Genomic DNA, 17,051 nt, shown 5'->3' with positions numbered 1-17,051 from the left:
GCCAATCGTAAATATTGGACCATCACTGGTGGTTAGGTCTGCAGTAGTCTGCCCATCAATCATCTAACCTGGTATTCTCACTGAGCCATTCTATTGTTTACCACAAGGCAAGGAGTCAGTCTAGTAGATGGGGCTAAGGAAACCGTGTGAACTAATACTAATAAGTCTAAAGGCACAAAATTAATTGGCATTGCCATAAAGAATCAGCTTAGTGTGGAGTTTAAGCAGGGGGAAGTCACCCAAAACATCACATTACTAAGAACAATGGTAGTCCTGCAGATAAAAAAGTTTATTGGACCAAAATAAAATAGAACCAAGTTTTCTTCAACGCTTATCTACATTACCGGATACGACGCTGTGTTCTGTGCTCATCGGAAAAATATTTTTTCTTAACTTGCCCTTTAACACTTAATAGCTGTTTTCGAAGTGGCAGCTTGTGGTCTGCTGGCTCTCAAAACCAGACTATCAAGCTGAGCATAGTTCCTATAAAAGTTTGCTGGCCTTCACATCGCAAATATTAAATTCCATATTTAGCTACATAGTTTAGTTTTTCACCGGCATAACAAAAACTTGTATTCAGGCCAACACAGTAGAAAACTGCACTCTTCCTCAAATAACTTAGTTTTATTTTAGCAAAGCAACTTAAGTCAACTCTGGTGAAGTTAAATACTGTTCTTCATTAAGTGTGATATAAGGATTAATGCATTCTTTTTTGTTCAGTATCATTTTTTTTTGTAGCCTTCGGATGGATTTTATTAATTTTATGTACACCATGAGCATAATGTTATTCCAGTGGTGTGGGCAAAATATCTAGCTTCCTTGAAATATATCTTTACAAAGCATTAAATAAAAATGTAGAAGCAGAGGCAAGTAAAATGTATTGTTTAATAAAACATATGTAATAATGCAACTCTGGCATCCTTAACAAATGAGTCATGATTGCAATATACGGAGCACGAATTTGCCTCTTCTAACTGCTTTAGTCTTTTTAAGTTTTAATATATAGTGCAATCTACGGTTAAAAAAAAAAATGAAGCGCAATGCAGAAATTATTCTTTTTTCATGCGCCACCTTGAAATGCACATGCCCATATTGTGGGTCCAAAACGTGCAAAATTGTAATCCAGTGCAAAAACATGTTATCTCTATTCTAGTCCCAATCACAGCAGGTATTCATGACAAAAACTTTATAAAAGGACTAGCTCGATACTTCTACCTTGCTTTATTTTTCTCCATGCATATATATTTAGTATTCTGGAAGCTTGGACACATGCCTGCAAGGTCACAGCCATGCCAACACCACTATCGCTATGCGCAACAGCATGTGGGTTGCCTGTTAAGCTAGAAGTATTCCAAGTCTTGCTCAGAACAAAAAATCTCTTTGGAGCATGTTATTTACTACCCTTGCTATTTTTAATACCAGGGATTTATTCAATAAACAACTACAGAATTCATTATAGAACTCAGTGAATTATCTATACAGTATGGAGGGCCAGCTCCGGCAAGTTTCTCTTGAAATATGTACAACAAAATGGCAAGACTTGCTCATCTGAAAACAGGTTGCGCTTCAATAGTTTGGACTTATTTGTAGGATAAAATGACTTCATATTGCATAGTTATGGATGACATTAGGGTAACCACATGTCCCAGATTGCCTGAACAGTCCTGCAATGGGACTTTAAGTCTCAGGTCCCAAGCATGCCTGCATTGTCCGGAGTGAATGAGGCCAACCAGCAGAGACATCTCAACTCCCTTGATTGCCTGAGAGTTTGGAAGCTTCTCCTGAAGTTTCCACTTCACACCAAGCTCAGTGTAAGCTGCTAACCAGCACCAGGTATGTGTGTATGTGACTGTGTTTGTCTGTTTGTGTGACTGTGTGTGTGTGTAATGCCTGGTAATAAAGGAGTTAATTCTCTGTAATGCTATATGTAGATTACATGTAATAACGTATGGCTTCCAAATAATATATATTAGTATATGTGAATCACTGTGAGATATGTTGTAATATAAGATGTATTTTATGTGTATGTGATTGTGTATATATGTGAATCAGTGTATATATAAAATATACGCCTGTGTATGTAATTTCATCTGCTTCATAGTATGTCCCTGAATGGCAGAAAATAAAAAGTGGTCACCCTAGATGACATGTTTCATCTCAACTTATTCACAACTCACATTTTATTGAATAGATGGCATATTAAATAGGATACATGAGTGTGTCCTACACAGGGCACTGTCAAAATATATAACATAAATGAATATAGAACATTAAACTTAAAAGGTAGAATTTAAACCGCAGCCATACGCTTGCTACACATTAAGACATATACTACTTGGTCTTGCTTTGCCCCATTTCTCTCTGCTACCCTACTCTAGTGTTTAGCATGCCCTATTCTGCACCCTTGTTACCAAATTGCCCTCTGTCTTAAATTCATCTCAAACCTTTATTTTTCCCCACCTGCCATGCCATTTTCTGTCCACTTCTAGATTATCCCGATTAGCTTTTTCTCATTCAATAAACCCACAACTGGCCGAGAAATTCACTGTGATGCATCTCTCGGAATACCCAACCTCTCAACATCTTATTACTGCCACTATTTTTTCTGCCAACCTATTCTACGCATATAGTTTCTTCTTCTGTCATGTCTGGGTTTCGACTATAGTTTCTGCACCCATAGCTGCTCTTATCAAATACGTTGCAATAAAAGAAAGAAAGATTTTATTTGCTAAAGGTATTTTCTTTGAAGTTGGGTTATGATGTGTGAGGTTAAACTGCAAGAACATCTCATACCTTCATCTGTACAGCATTTGTGATGTAAGTGAAATAGTGAGGGGCAAAGTCAAGAAAGGACTGAACTTCCAGCCGAGGCATCTGCTTCAAAATGAACCGGTCATCTAGGAAAAAATAGCGTGGGTTAACGGAGAATTCATTCAAGTGAAAACATTGCTGTTTTTTTTTATATATAAAGACATGACAGCATTTAAACCAAAAGGTCCTACTAATGAGAACTAGTCTTCTAAAATGTTTTGTATCAAATCAGAGAGGAGCAAAAGCGTCGAGGGAAGATCTTCAACAATCAGGATCAGAGTTTAGCGTCTCCAGAACACTGCTTGCCTCTCCATTTGCAGACCTCGTAATTTCCAGGGTAAATGGGGAAAATTGGATAAAATCCCTGCATGAATCCTGGTGTCTTAATTCAAAACAGCTTTACCACCCAACAAGTCATTAGGTTGCGACCATTGGCGAGTCACTTTGGTTAAATGCTTGTGAGTCTCAGGTATTCAGCTCTCACCTTCCGTTGCGTAGAAGGCAGCACCAGACTTTCCACCCCGAGCTTGCCACGGGACACAGTGAGCGAGGGAGCGAATGAAATCATCCTCACTGCTTCCCAAAATGACTTTGCGCATCCGGTGAAACTCTCCGGCATAATAAATGCGGCAATAGAATTTTGCATTGGCATCGGAGAACTCTGCAGAATAAATAGAGTGAAATATTAGCATTTTCTCTATTGTTGCCATGGCATTCTTCAATCTATCTCTGAGGGACTTCATATAAATATTTTCTTCTCAACCCAATGGTTCAATTCTAAAAAATACCTGTAACGAATATGCTTAAACTTTATTTTTATTGAGTAGACTGTTCATTGCTATACAATCCCAGAACATAACTGGGCATACATCCAGTACTAATTACTAAACCACTAGTCTAGGTTAAATCTGTCCATGGGTTACTAACGGGGAGCTGCTCCGGGCCGCATGCAGGCTCAAAGACACCAGGGGAAAAAAAGCCAATTTTTTTTAGAAGTTTATTTTTCTAGGAGGGTAGCATTAACGCGGCAAAATGAGTACCCTGCTGACTGACTCCAGCGAAGCAGACCAACCTTCATTACATGGTGTGTAATTTACAAGAAAAACAACCTGACATTTTATGCGCTGCAAGGTACTTCTTTACATCTTTTGATAAAAATAAAAACCCGAACCTTGGATCTGAATTACAAACGCCGTTTCCTGGAGAAGAGATTTAGAAATGGTTTCTGGTGCTTAAGGAGATCTAAAAAAAAGTTTGTTCACTATACAATAAAGTAAAAGTTTTTATCCACTAAAGGGAGAGCTTGCAGGAGACCGTTGCTTGCAACCCCTTTGACTTTGCTCAATATTATGACAGTTTGGCCCTTGTCAGCTCTTGGCTGGCCATTTTAGCCATCCTATTTCACTATACATTATGAAGGGCTCATCCGACTAATGATTAGCTAAACTGGTCAGAATTCTTGTGTGTCTGTTAAAACTTTGTAAGTTATGAAGGGCCAGCTTGATCCCTTGCATTGCAACGCACCTTATCAATCATTTGTCCCATAGGCTTTTCGTTTTAGTCCGCACCTATTGTTTATTATTAGTTTCTCTTATATTAGTTTTAGAACTATCATAGACATCAGGAGCTCTGCAGTGTTGGTTCTCGTGACAGCATACTCACGCAGTTCTACATGTGGATTGCCAGACTGCTTCTTCTGCCTGTCTCCACCATCTATGTCATCTAGGAGGAACACAGAACACATCACATAACTAGAGCATGTCAGGGTCCCGGAATAGAACACAATGTGTTTTCCACAATAAGATGGAGACCCAAGCCTCAGTTTAAGACTTTAAACCAGGTCCAGCCACATACTCATGATGTAAGTGGTATAATGCCGCTTAATTGCATTCACCTTGGCTTTGCACTAGGTATTTGGTCTGGATACATAAACCTTGTGTAGATCTAGTTACAGGGATTGAGGGAAAGAAAATACTTTTTCATATATAGATTTCTTGGACCATACAGTCTGCCCTTTTACTTTTTCAGCAGTTCTTTAACATGGCTTACGGACATTTCAATCATTCTTAATTTTGTTTGCCGTAGATGACTGTACGAGTTACACTACCCCATGGTAGCTTTTCTGAAACAACTTCACAGCTACCATAAGTACCAACGTATACAAATATACTATTGATATGAATTACTCCAAATAATTTTTTTATTTTTTATTTTGGCATTATAAATTTCCCCCTATGTAGTCTTGTTATCGTTGTTAAACGTTTAGGAACTCTTAATGGAAATGGTGGGAGGAAAGTGGGGATTGTTCCTGGAAGAACTCTCAAAAAGTTGCAGAACATGTACAGTGAACGGCAAGGTGGCTCTGAAATGCCTACCGCCAGATATCTAATTGGGTCTCCATCTCATTATAAGCAGGGACATTCAGTCCTCTGTTATTAGATATTTATACACTACTGTTCAAAGGTTTGGGGTCACCAAGGAAATTTCTAAATGATCAACTAGCCTTTTCAACTTAAACCTGGATTAGCGAACACAACGTGCCATTGGAACATAGGAGCGATGGGATTCATACAGGGTCTCAGAACGACTATAAAGACATACTTTTGCACTATTCAATAAACAGACTGTATATTCTCATACTTTGATAGTTTCTAATGGCTTATTACCTGTTGAATGTTAGAATTTTATGAACCGTCACACATTCATTTATTTACATTTTATGCAAATTGGAAAAAAAAAAAAAAAAAGAAAAACCACGTGTAAACCTTTCCATTACATGAGACGCCATGGCATCGTTCTTGTATGGTTTATTGGAAATACTGCATCTTAATATATATAGCAGTCTATGCACGTTTCTATCCACGTCTTTTTCTATTTGTCAAAGCACACAAAATTGTGTGAAAAACCCAGTTATACATCACTGTAATGCAATGCATAATAATCAAAAGTCTAACAAAATGAAATACCAAGAAGGCCCAGAAATGTAATTTTAGTTAGCGTTCAATGAAATGCATGACAGTGGCTCACATTCAATATATTCATCATCATTCAGTGTACCATCTTCAGTCTGTAGTTTATAAGGAAATAAAGGCAAGGGTTTTATACAAAAAGGCCAAAGAGTCTGTGTATAGAAGAATAATTTATGGAAAAAGTGCATTTCTTTGATGTGTGATAGTTCAAGAGAGGATTCCATTGGAAGACTACTGAAGAAACCCCTTGTCATGTTTTAGATGGCACAATTTACAATTTAATGGTTCTAGAAAATGTATAAGTTAGCCATTACCTTAACTGAAGGGTTATAGAGATTAAAAAGCGTATTTTATATATTATATAAGGGATGTGCATGTGCGTCCACTCTTCTCTCTGTAGTCACTATAATTCAATTTGTGTAATATGCTCTAAATGTCAGGTAAGTATAGATGAATGTGTGTGTTTTTCTAGTACAGTTTATAAATACACACATTCATGGATAATAGGTGCGCATGAATATAGGTAAAAATAATTTTACAACCAACCTTGAGGTTCAGCTCCTTGGTTCTGTGCGCCTTCTGGGCCCATTTGACCCACTTGGTAATATGCACTGTCTGCACCGCGTAATGTTTCTTTTCTTTGTGCTGATAAGTCTGGGCTCTTTCCTCCGGTGCCTCGGAAGAATGATAAAACTCCTGAAGGCTTTTTGCCTAGGAAAAAAGAAAAAAAGACAATGGAAATAGTCAGGCTCTTCTTTTTATCCTCCTAATTAGTGGTGTTTAAACACACTAGGGGCCGTTTCGGCTCACAATAAAACCAAGATGGTAATGACAATAATCTGCTTTAAGTATTTCAATAGAGAGCCCTCACAGAAAGGAAAATGAGGCTCATTAGGTGCCCCGTGCGAAATCCACGACGACTACAAAAAAAACAGGTGACTGTACACAAACCTATCGCACTGACAAAGTAATACACACGCACAACGATGTATGCCTGCAAAAGACACCAATACATTTACCTGCATACATGACAAACCCATAGACCATCACACACCAATTGATATATGTTTACTTTACTAAGAGGGTGGTAGATAAACCGCCTACCGGCGGAAGTGGTGAAGGCAAATGCAATAAGCATAGGCAAATGGCTAGGCTGACTCTAATACAAGACCAATGACTGATTAAGGTACGGGTCTCTAAACCAGGAAAGTTGTGCAAACTAGATAAGCTGAATTGTTCTCATTTGCTGTTAAATTATCTGCTTCTATGTATGTTTCTACATACATACACGTTACATTTAAAAAGAGCCAGCAGATTCCACAGCACTGCGGCAATAGGTAGAATTAACAATAATATTAAAATTGTCAATAGTAGGCTGATGCACACACAAACAATCCTATCACACACACTGTTCAACAACACAAATCCCCTATTCTTTGTGCACTGACCATACAGGGTGCCACAGGGTCACAATTACACATGCCACGTCTGTGCCACGCACCCACGCAGATCATATTGCTGCCCCTGTCAAAATGCCATCCCATGGACCCACCGGGACCTACAAGAGCCAGCTCTATTTGGGTATATTAGTCTGTGTGTATTAGTTTGTGAGATTGTTAGTGTGTGTGTCTCTGTGGTTTGGGTATATTAGTGCATGTGTGGATGTGTGATTTTGTCAAGGCATGTTAGTGAATCGGGTTATTTTAGTTTGCGTGTTTGTTAGCGTGTCTGGATATGATGGTGTCAGTCTGCTTGTGTGTATGTGTCTGTCCGGCTATGTTAGTGAGTATGAGTATGTTAGTGTAAGTGTCTATGTCTTGCTGTGAGTTAGTGTGTGTGTGTGTGTACAGTTGCATTTGTATCAGTGTGCCTCATTGTGATTGTGTATGTGTGCATGTTAGTGTTGAGTGGAAGGTTGTATTGGTGTGAGTGTGAGTGGATGTGTTAGCGTGAATCTCTGGATGAGTTAATTAGTATGAGCTTTTGTATGTGTATGAAGTGGTCATCACATAATGGATGTTGGCTTGATTTTAGTGCGAGGGGGCATCATTTTATTCTTGGAACCTAGCACCACTGTGGCATTTTTGAGTGAGAAACAAAAAAGCTATTTAACATATCACATGCACAAAGCAAACTAAAAAGTGTAAAAAGTGAAACTATGAAAGTTATCCAACGGTCATGTCCAGTAACTTGTGACTTTTCCCGCCAGAGGATTACCCTTAATAAAAGGTCCTTTTTGACATACTGCTTACGTTCAATTTTGCTGTATGTGATTTTCTGCATATCAGAACAGCTTTCTACCAGGATGACACGTATTCACATGTATCCACTCATCTGGGATTTTTCAGATAAGTTGAACGTTTTGACTCTCTGATATTACTATGCATTATTCAAGCACAGCTAGTTTCTCGCTGTCTGAATAATCCATATCTAACAAAGCAATATATGTATAATATACATACATACACTCTCACTGCCTTGCAGAAGTATTCACCCTTGCCATTTTTTCCTATTTTGTTGTATTACAAACATTACATTTCATGTAATGGACATACACAAAATAGTCCAAGTTGCTGAAGTGAAATGAAGAAAATAACTTTTAAAAAAATTAAAAAGTGGTGCATGCATATGTATTCAGCGTTTTTGCTATGAAGCCCCTAAATAAGATCTGGTGCAACCAGGTCCACCTGTGTGCAATCTGTCACATGATCCCAGTATACATATACCTGTTCCGAAAGGCCCCACAATTTGCAAAACCACTGACAAAGAACATAACCAAGCAAGTGGCACCATGAAGATCAAGGAGATCTCCAGGGACAACATTGTTGAGAAGTACAGATCAGGGATGGGTTTAAAAAATAATATCCGCAACTTTGAACATTCCACGAAGCACCATTAAATCCATTATTAAGAAATGGAAAGAATATGGGACCACAACAAACCTGCCACGAGAGGGATGCCGACCAAAGGAGGGCATTAATCAGAGAAGCAAAGAGACCAAAGATAAATCTGAAGGAGCTGCAAAGCTCCACAGGGGAGGTTGGTGTATCTGTCCATGGGACCAGTTTAAGCCATACACTCCACAGAGCTGGGCTTTACGGAAGAGTGGCCAGAAGAAAAAAATAAGGAAATAAAAGGCATGTGGGAGAGTCCCCAAATATACAGAAGAAGGTAGGGGTCAGATGATGCTTTTTGGCAGGGGCGTAACTAGAAACCTCAGGGCCCCGGTGCGAGAATCTGTTAAGGGCCCCCCCACCCCCAACCCATCTATCCCTTTCTCACAATCTCCCCTCTCCCTCCCTAACCCCCCTTCTCACAATCTACCCTCTCCCTACCCCCCTTCTCACAATCTACCCTCTCCCTCCCTACCCCCTTCTCACAATCTACCCTCTCCCTCCCCTACCCCCCCTTCTCACGATCTACCCACTCCCTCCCTAAACCCCCCCCCTTTGTAGGTCACTTACCTTCAACTCCTGTGTTGGGAGCGTGAGGCGTTTGTCCCGGGTGCCGGCGCTTCACTCCTGAGCGCCGGCATATGACCATATGACCCGAGACAAACGCCTCACGCTCCCAACACTGCACTCTGGGCAGCGCTGAGGCAGGCGGCGGCGGTGACGACGGAGGCAGCAGCGGCTGGGAGCAGAGGCATCCTGGATTTCTGTCAGTCAAGGGGGCCCAAGAGTTGCCGAGCGGTGGTTTTCAGCAACCGCTCGGCACCCCTTGGGCCCCCCTGACTGGCAGAACTCCAGGGCCCGGTCGCAGCCCCGACCCCTGCGACCCCGGTAGTTCCGCCACTGCCTTTTGGCCTTCAAGGAAAATGCTTTGTCCTGGTGCAAGGCCAACACCTCTCATCACACCGAAAACACCATCCACCACAGTGAAGCATGGAGGTGGCAGCATCATGCTGTGGGAATGTTTTTCATCGGCAGGGATTGAGAAACTGTCCAGAATTGAAAGAATGATGGTGCTGAATACAGGGAAATTGAGGGAAACCTGTTTCAGTCTGGGATTTGTGACTGGGATGAAAGTTACCTTCGAGCAGGACAATGATAGCATACTGCTAAAGAAACACTCGAGTGGTTTAAGGGGAAACATTTATATGTCTTGGAATGGTCTTATCAAAGCCCAGACCTCAATCCAATTGAGAATCTGTGGTATGTACACCAGCGGAAACTGGAGCAGTTTTGCCTTGAAGAATGGGCAACATTCCCAGTAGCTAGATGTGCTGAGCTTATAGAGACGTACCACAGGAGACTTACAGCTGTAATGGCTGCATGAGGTGGCTTTACGAAGTATTGACTTTGAGGGGTGAATAGTTCTGCTGTCTTAATTCTTGTTTGTGGTAGGAACGTTATGTAAATCAAATGCAAGGCACTCTGTGTGTGTGTGCATGTGCGCGCATGTGTATTATATATATACACATACACACACATTTTTCCCCTTTCTTTTGAAAGATGTAATACATTATATTTACCTATAAAATTATATAAGCATTTCATTTCATTTGCAGGCAGGCCATATGGGAGCTGCAATGGATGTCCATCAGCTTTACAGCTCACTGAGCCAGTCAAGGAAAATCGATAGCTGGCAGTCTTGTGGAAAATGGGACACTTTGGAAGTATGCATTACGCAGATGGATTGCGCTTACAAAACGTGCAGTGACACGAGAGCTGAAAAGCCCAAATTTACTGCCAACACCCATGTCAGTGAATGGCCTCTACAGAGAGTAAACACATGAAATTAAACTTATTTTACGGTAAGGAAGCATGTAGAGAAAAGAAAAAAAAAGCTTTTTTTAAACGGAGGTTTCAAAGCTTCTAAAACATTGCTTTATTGGACTTACTCTGAGATTCTGATTCAGCTGTTCGGTTTGGCTGAACAGAGTTGTTTTCAGGTGCTCTGGAAGGGCTGCTGGTTTTTGGTCTATTATCCACTGTGCTGGTAATACAAAATGATTACAAATAAATGAGCGGTGATCATTTACTTTCCTTGACTATATGTTTGTTTTATTGTTGTAAATCGTCAAATAATTATCTCATCAGTTATTTCCTTGCACTATATAATATCAGCTGAACCTCAAGGTATTGAGAAAATACCGTAAAATCCTGCAACAGAAATTGCAGTAAACATTACTATTTTGTGTTAGTTTAAGTGTCCTAAGTAACCATTTTTTGACATCTACACCCGCCTAAACACTTACAGCCTTTACCTTGTTACTAACCAACATTTAAGGCAATGCTAAAGAATGAATGTATTAAACATACTGGCTGATTCACATACTTGTTAGGCAGGGAAACGTCTTCCAAGCAGTTCTTCGGGGACGCTTTTGATAACTCTTCTAATGCATTTCTGTACTCTTTACAACTGGGGAAAAAAAGAAATGGCTTAACTACACCAAAGGACAAAATGTTTGGGAGTTGACATGAATATACAGCCGTGCTGTACATTATTCTCCTTGGGCAGAACTTTTATATTGACATACGCTGACAGTATCGAACCGATTGCCATAACACTGCAGTAAAGTCTATGCAGTTCTCAGGATTGCTCAAGGACACAAAGGAGCCAATTCACTAAAGAGGCAGTTATGACCTTTTTAGCCCCTGGTATCACTATAGATTATGAAGTGTAAATCCTATTGATGTTTCCCTGCAAGAAGATCTCAGTTGGTCCAGCTTAACGCATAGGTAATGTGGGGGGTTTCATGAAGCCCTCTCACTGTTTTCGATAAGGATTAAGGAACCAGCTTTGCCTTTCTTGTAGAAGAAGCTCATTGGCATTTGCTCTCCATAATGCATGGCAAAATCAAGTAGTTGAAACGCCCTCTAAAGTAAATAAACCCATTTGACTAGGCTGGTTTTAACTACAAGGATGACAACATCCACCAGCTGCAAAATAATGGATGAAAAACATTTGTTTGGTAAAATATTAGTGGAGAACCCCAAATCTGTTTTACGTCCAGCAGCTTTAGCTTCTGAACCATGGTGTTCTCCTTAAAAGTTGAGCATTTACGCATAGCATAATACAACTAAAGATATCGATAGTAATTACTGCCCTGCTGTGTCGTGCTTTCATGTTGTGTGGCAGACATAGAAATTTGTCTCAACACAAATTATTAGATTCACAATCTAAATGAAAACAAGATACCTGAGTGCAAACGCTATAATTGAGCTTGGTTCCTTCTCGCAAACAGCGATGGGCACTCTTTCATGTTCGTACATCAGGTAATGCTTGTCTGGTTCACTGCAAGACAAAAAAATATCCAGGTTGAAAAACACCAGCTTCATAATATGCTCCACTCCACAATATAGTGGGGGATTTAAAAACATGAATTGGATAAGGGTTGTGATATTCTCTATCTAAAACAAGACCAAGGACCAATTAGGGTTTGAGTCTTTACATCAGTGGGGGACTAGACCGCCGAATGGTCCTTGTCTGCCATCAGATTTTATGTTTCCACAAGTTCTATTTCCAAGAGGATAGAGAAGATAGAAGCCTCCTTGCAGGAACAGAAATATCACTACTATGATATCAATAGTTACCTGTTCACATGTTAAAGTCAGATGTTTCCCTGGACACAACAACATGATGAAGACATAAGAGGCTGTCAGGCTGATATAGCTCAGACTACATCAAATTGGTATTAATCATTAAATTGTTTTCATCATAGTCCCAAAGGATGTATTTCCCCCCCTTTTACGCTGTATGAGTCAGGTAATCACATATTAAATGCAATAATAGTAGGTTCCGAGAAAAATCTAAAGTACAAAATTACGTACAAAGGCAGAGGAATTGGGCTGTAGCTGTTTCCTGGGAGCAAATTAGCGAGTATAGCTTTCATTGTAGATTTCTCCTTCACTTGACTGTCTGTTGAACCCAGCAAGTGGCCATCAAATACATCTAAAAAAATGTTAGATGAAACAATTAGGATACGAGCTAAAACAAAAAATTCAGTAGCAGCGACAGATATTGTGGCCGTAAAAAATGATTTTGGTCTCTAAGGTGATTTCTTGATGACTGCAATCAATGGCTCTTGTCCAAAGTTTATCTCGATGAAAGATCCTGCATATATTTATTAAGCATAAAGTTTTAAACAGCTAACACAGCCCTATGTTGGGAAGTGTACCAACGCTCATCCATGCTATTGATACATTAAAACGACTGCAAAGATATCAACAGTGAGGTTAATTCAATAAAGGGAAATTTCAACTCCTTGAGTTCACATAATATATAATAGGACATCAAGCTTCAGTGAGCTTCTGCTGCAGGACAGGCTTGTCTTGTCTTCTACTGTATGATGCATAGTTAAATCAGTGAGGTTTACTTAAACACTGTTCGCCCATTAAATTATGCATTATACAGGGCCAGCTCAGACTTGCCAGTGTTGGTCTTTCATAATGAATAGTGACTTTACCTTTGGAGAATAGACCTTAGAGACAACACAGCTCAAACCGTCATGATTATCAAGGGTAATTATGATAAGATGGTGTTCGCTCAATATATCATCACAAATATAAGATTCTGAACATAGTAACTGATCACAAAAGTTTCTCTTTCATCCTTTATTTATAAAAGCTACTTTAAACATTCAAAATCAAACCATGACAAATATTTTCCTGCCAGAAGGCAGTAATTCGCTATTCTGTGCCGAGCTGGCCTGTACATGGCAGAGGTTAACCTCATCGTGTGTTTTCTGGGGTCATAGCAGAAGTAACGAGACATCATCACTTCTCCAGGCAAAAGGATGTTGAACAGAAAAATGATTAGCTGTAAGCAAAGCTTATCCTTTTGATTATTATTATATCTGCTGGCAAGTTAAAGCCTGGGTACATTATTAGAATACACACAATTATTTTTCATATTACCGGAAGGCACATGCGTCCTTCAGTTTAAAGAAAAATGAATCATGTTTTGATATTTCCTGCATATCACCATGCAGTTTCTAAACCATTCCTCTTTGCCAACATGGAAAGCCAAGCCTGTTAGAGACTTGACAGGCCACCACAGAATTAATTACTGGCCCCAGAGAGCTTGCGTATGCCCAGTCCAAGTCACCATGCACTTGCAAATGTCTGACACGTTCTACTCCTGAACAGATAATATTAGAGATATAGTTCATGGTAATAATGCAAACGTTACAGTAGAACGCATCAATGATCCCTGGAAAAATGGCACGAGTGTCCCTTTAACATATAATGTACCGTATTTCCCCACGTATAAAACGCACCTTAATTTTGTGGCCCGAAATTTAAAAAAAAAAATGTATTACATAGTTATTGAACTCAAGTTTTATCATAAAATTCATACTCATCATCACTCCCATCCATTAACTGCCCCTAAATTACCCCTAAAGACCCCATCAACCATAACTGCCCCTAAATTAACCCCCACCTCTCCTTACTTTCAGCAGCCCAAATATTAATGTTATGCTTACTGTTAGATGAGTTGCTGGGCCATGTGGCCGCTATAAGAAAAGGGGTGGGGCCACTCATCAGTGTGACTCTAGGGAGGGACTGTTAATCAGAAAGGGGCGGGGATAATTGTCAGTGTGACTGCAGGGAGGGACTGGGAAGTAGTAACTGCAATCTACAACCACCACTGTATAAGACGCACCTTATACATGGGGAAATATGGTAGATCTGGTCCATATTAGCTAGTTAAATGCTGAAGGGGCACATGTTTTCTCCAATTTTAAATGTAAACCCACTGTTCTCCTGTGCTGGTGAATATTACGTTTCTACAAATAAATAAACATTAAGAAAAAATAAGCCCTGTTGGGCTTGAATTCAAAAACTTTGCCCAGACATAGCTCTTCAGGAAATATTTACACGATTTATAGTTTAGAAGACATTGCAAAGAAGGGATTATATGAAGTACCTTCAGAGCTGCTGGCGGTGTCCATCTCTGCGGTGGTCGGAGCCCCAGTAAACAGTTGATCCGACAAAAGTTCCGGGGGGCTGGGTAGTTGGAGGTGTGTGGAACCGGTGGAACTCTGAGATAGCGTGGTCATAAACCGGTCCTCTGTTATAACATCAGAAATAAGAAAGGAGAAAAGATCTGTTCACATTATACCAAATTTGGTGTGTGCTGTTTATACGCATATATTAAAGATTGTCTTTAAAAAAAAAAAAAAAAAGGACAGTTTAGTGCCACGCCAACAATGACTGCATATTAAAGTAAGAGTGAGCTATTATATGCATTAAAGTGTCTTTGATGGCTCCAGTGTTCCTTCAAAGGATGCATGGTAAATTGACTAATTTCAAGGGTCAAGACATGCAACACTGAAAATCTCTACTTCTCAAGGGCCACTACCACGTCACAGAAAGGCAAGAAGTTAAAACCCACATATTAAATTACTGATATTTTTCCATTTTAATCTATTATCATGCAATAGCAACCTGTTAAAAAGTAGTGACCACATTCTGGGGTAAAGTTCCAAACATTGGGCCACCACCTTGGAAGCCAAAGAAATATTTGAAAATTGGGGTTTCATTTATAGAGCAACTCTTGTGTAAGCATATGGAATGTTCACAATTACTAGACCATTGCACTAGTTGCAATGGTAATAAGACCATGGAATACGCCGCACCAGGATTGGTTCTTATGGATAACCCCCTTAACCTCTATTCACAAATACTGTCAAATGTGTTCACATAATAGGCAAAAACATACAAACGTTACACTGCACGTACACTTAGACTGTAAGAGCTTCGTGGCAGGAACTTAGTTCCCTCAAGTATTCATACCTATTGTACCCATTTAGTATGTCTACCTACCATACTACTGCAAATTATAAAGCGCTAAGTACATTTGTTGGCGCTTAATACACACATACGACAAATAGAATTTTATATTAGCTACAACCACTAAACACAGGAGGCAGATTAGTATTCATGATGACTGAATATTTGTTTTCATTATCATACATTAGCAAGCCCATCTTGACAAGATGCAGGGAATGTCAGGCTAGTCATATAAGCAGCAGATATTCAAGACGAGTATATCTCAAATGCCTCTAGACAGCTGGAGATGAGAATGTCTCAAACTAGATAGCATATGTCTGCAAATGCCGCTGCCGTGTCAGGAGCAAATTCAGGCAAATGCTGACACAGTAAGTGGCTTCATGACCCGGCTAGTCCAGATTCGCTAATACACCCCAGGACATAATCTGACATTTTATGCGGCTATTACCTATAACCATACAAAGCTGCTATAGAGTTCACAATGTTGTAATTATTTGTACTTTCCCTGTAAGTGGGGTCCCTTAATACCAAGTTTACCTTTAACATGAAGAACAAAACATCTCATAACACCTTCGTCCTATTTTCTGGGCTATAAAAAATACTAGTCTTATTTGCACATAGAAAGAAGCTATGGGGTTTCCATACTAATACCATAAGTTCTTTAAGATGAAACATTTAATTACGCCAATGTAAATGTAGCATTAGGTAGGACCCATCTCATGGGGCATAAATGATCACACAGCTTCAACCTGTTATGCCTTGGTGTTGGATGGAGAAGCAGATGCCAGAGCCGAGTTAAAAACGTACTACAGCTCACTGGCACCAATCAACCCTCATAGCAACATGGCGAGGGGTAATCCGTTTACTCTGCAGACCAAGCAAGGCTTTGCACCACTCTTACCACCTCAACTTGCTAATTAGCAAATACAAACGTCGAACTGAAAGGCAGGTTAAATGACTCAAATATGCAAGCAGAGTAGCATAGAAACACGTTTAAAGTTGTGAATGCCTGGGTGAAAATAGCTTATGATAAACAAGTCCGTATGTAATACTAATTTCTGCAAGCTGCTCTGGTTCTCCACCAGCTGTTATTTCGGCCAAGATGCTAAAGTCAGGGATAATGCGGTAATAGACAAGGGATTCTATAGCAGTAAACACTGGGCACAGAAAAGAGCTAGTCAGTAAACCTCAACAGTTAAAGAGGAACCATAGCAAATTATAAATAACATTTGAAGACCACATCCCTCCGCCTCCAGCAATGCTGCACCCCTTGTTCTGCTGCACCTGCCTTCCAACGGGGAACGGTCAGTTACTGAAATGTTTTAGATCATCCAAATAATTTTAATATTACAAAACAAAGCAAGAATTCAAGGCATACCCAGCGGGTACCATTCCAAAAACACCTAAGGTATAAATATTGGGGATTCCATCACACTATACGGCCATATATTACTCGGGGGAATTTGGGGTAGTGGCATGCTAAGCAATATATGGCCATATAATGTGACAAGGGAAGAGTTTTTCACAGCAT

The 17,051-nt window shown here is 39.8% G+C and overlaps 1 protein-coding gene across 1 annotated transcript in view; it reads right to left on the bottom strand.

The window, feature by feature from the left end:
- The window catches only part of PIKFYVE (phosphoinositide kinase, FYVE-type zinc finger containing), a 58,089-nt gene that overhangs the window by 6,930 nt on the left and 34,108 nt on the right, over positions 1 to 17,051 (bottom strand). Inside the window, exons 30-38 of the mRNA XM_053471681.1 lie at positions 14,655 to 14,798; positions 12,557 to 12,677; positions 11,925 to 12,020; positions 11,061 to 11,144; positions 10,624 to 10,718; positions 6,327 to 6,491; positions 4,474 to 4,533; positions 3,296 to 3,472; positions 2,794 to 2,897 (exon numbers count right to left, since the gene is read on the bottom strand). Coding sequence (XP_053327656.1) covers positions 2,794 to 2,897; positions 3,296 to 3,472; positions 4,474 to 4,533; positions 6,327 to 6,491; positions 10,624 to 10,718; positions 11,061 to 11,144; positions 11,925 to 12,020; positions 12,557 to 12,677; positions 14,655 to 14,798 — 1,046 coding nt within the window. The remainder of the gene's footprint in view (positions 1 to 2,793; positions 2,898 to 3,295; positions 3,473 to 4,473; positions 4,534 to 6,326; positions 6,492 to 10,623; positions 10,719 to 11,060; positions 11,145 to 11,924; positions 12,021 to 12,556; positions 12,678 to 14,654; positions 14,799 to 17,051) is intronic.

Source organism: Spea bombifrons, chromosome 7 (assembly GCF_027358695.1).
Source record: "Spea bombifrons isolate aSpeBom1 chromosome 7, aSpeBom1.2.pri, whole genome shotgun sequence".
In the NCBI taxonomy this organism is placed as follows: domain Eukaryota; kingdom Metazoa; phylum Chordata; class Amphibia; order Anura; family Pelobatidae; genus Spea; species Spea bombifrons.
The sequence above is the reverse complement of the archived record's forward strand: the minus strand, read 5'-3'. Positions and strand labels throughout refer to the sequence as shown.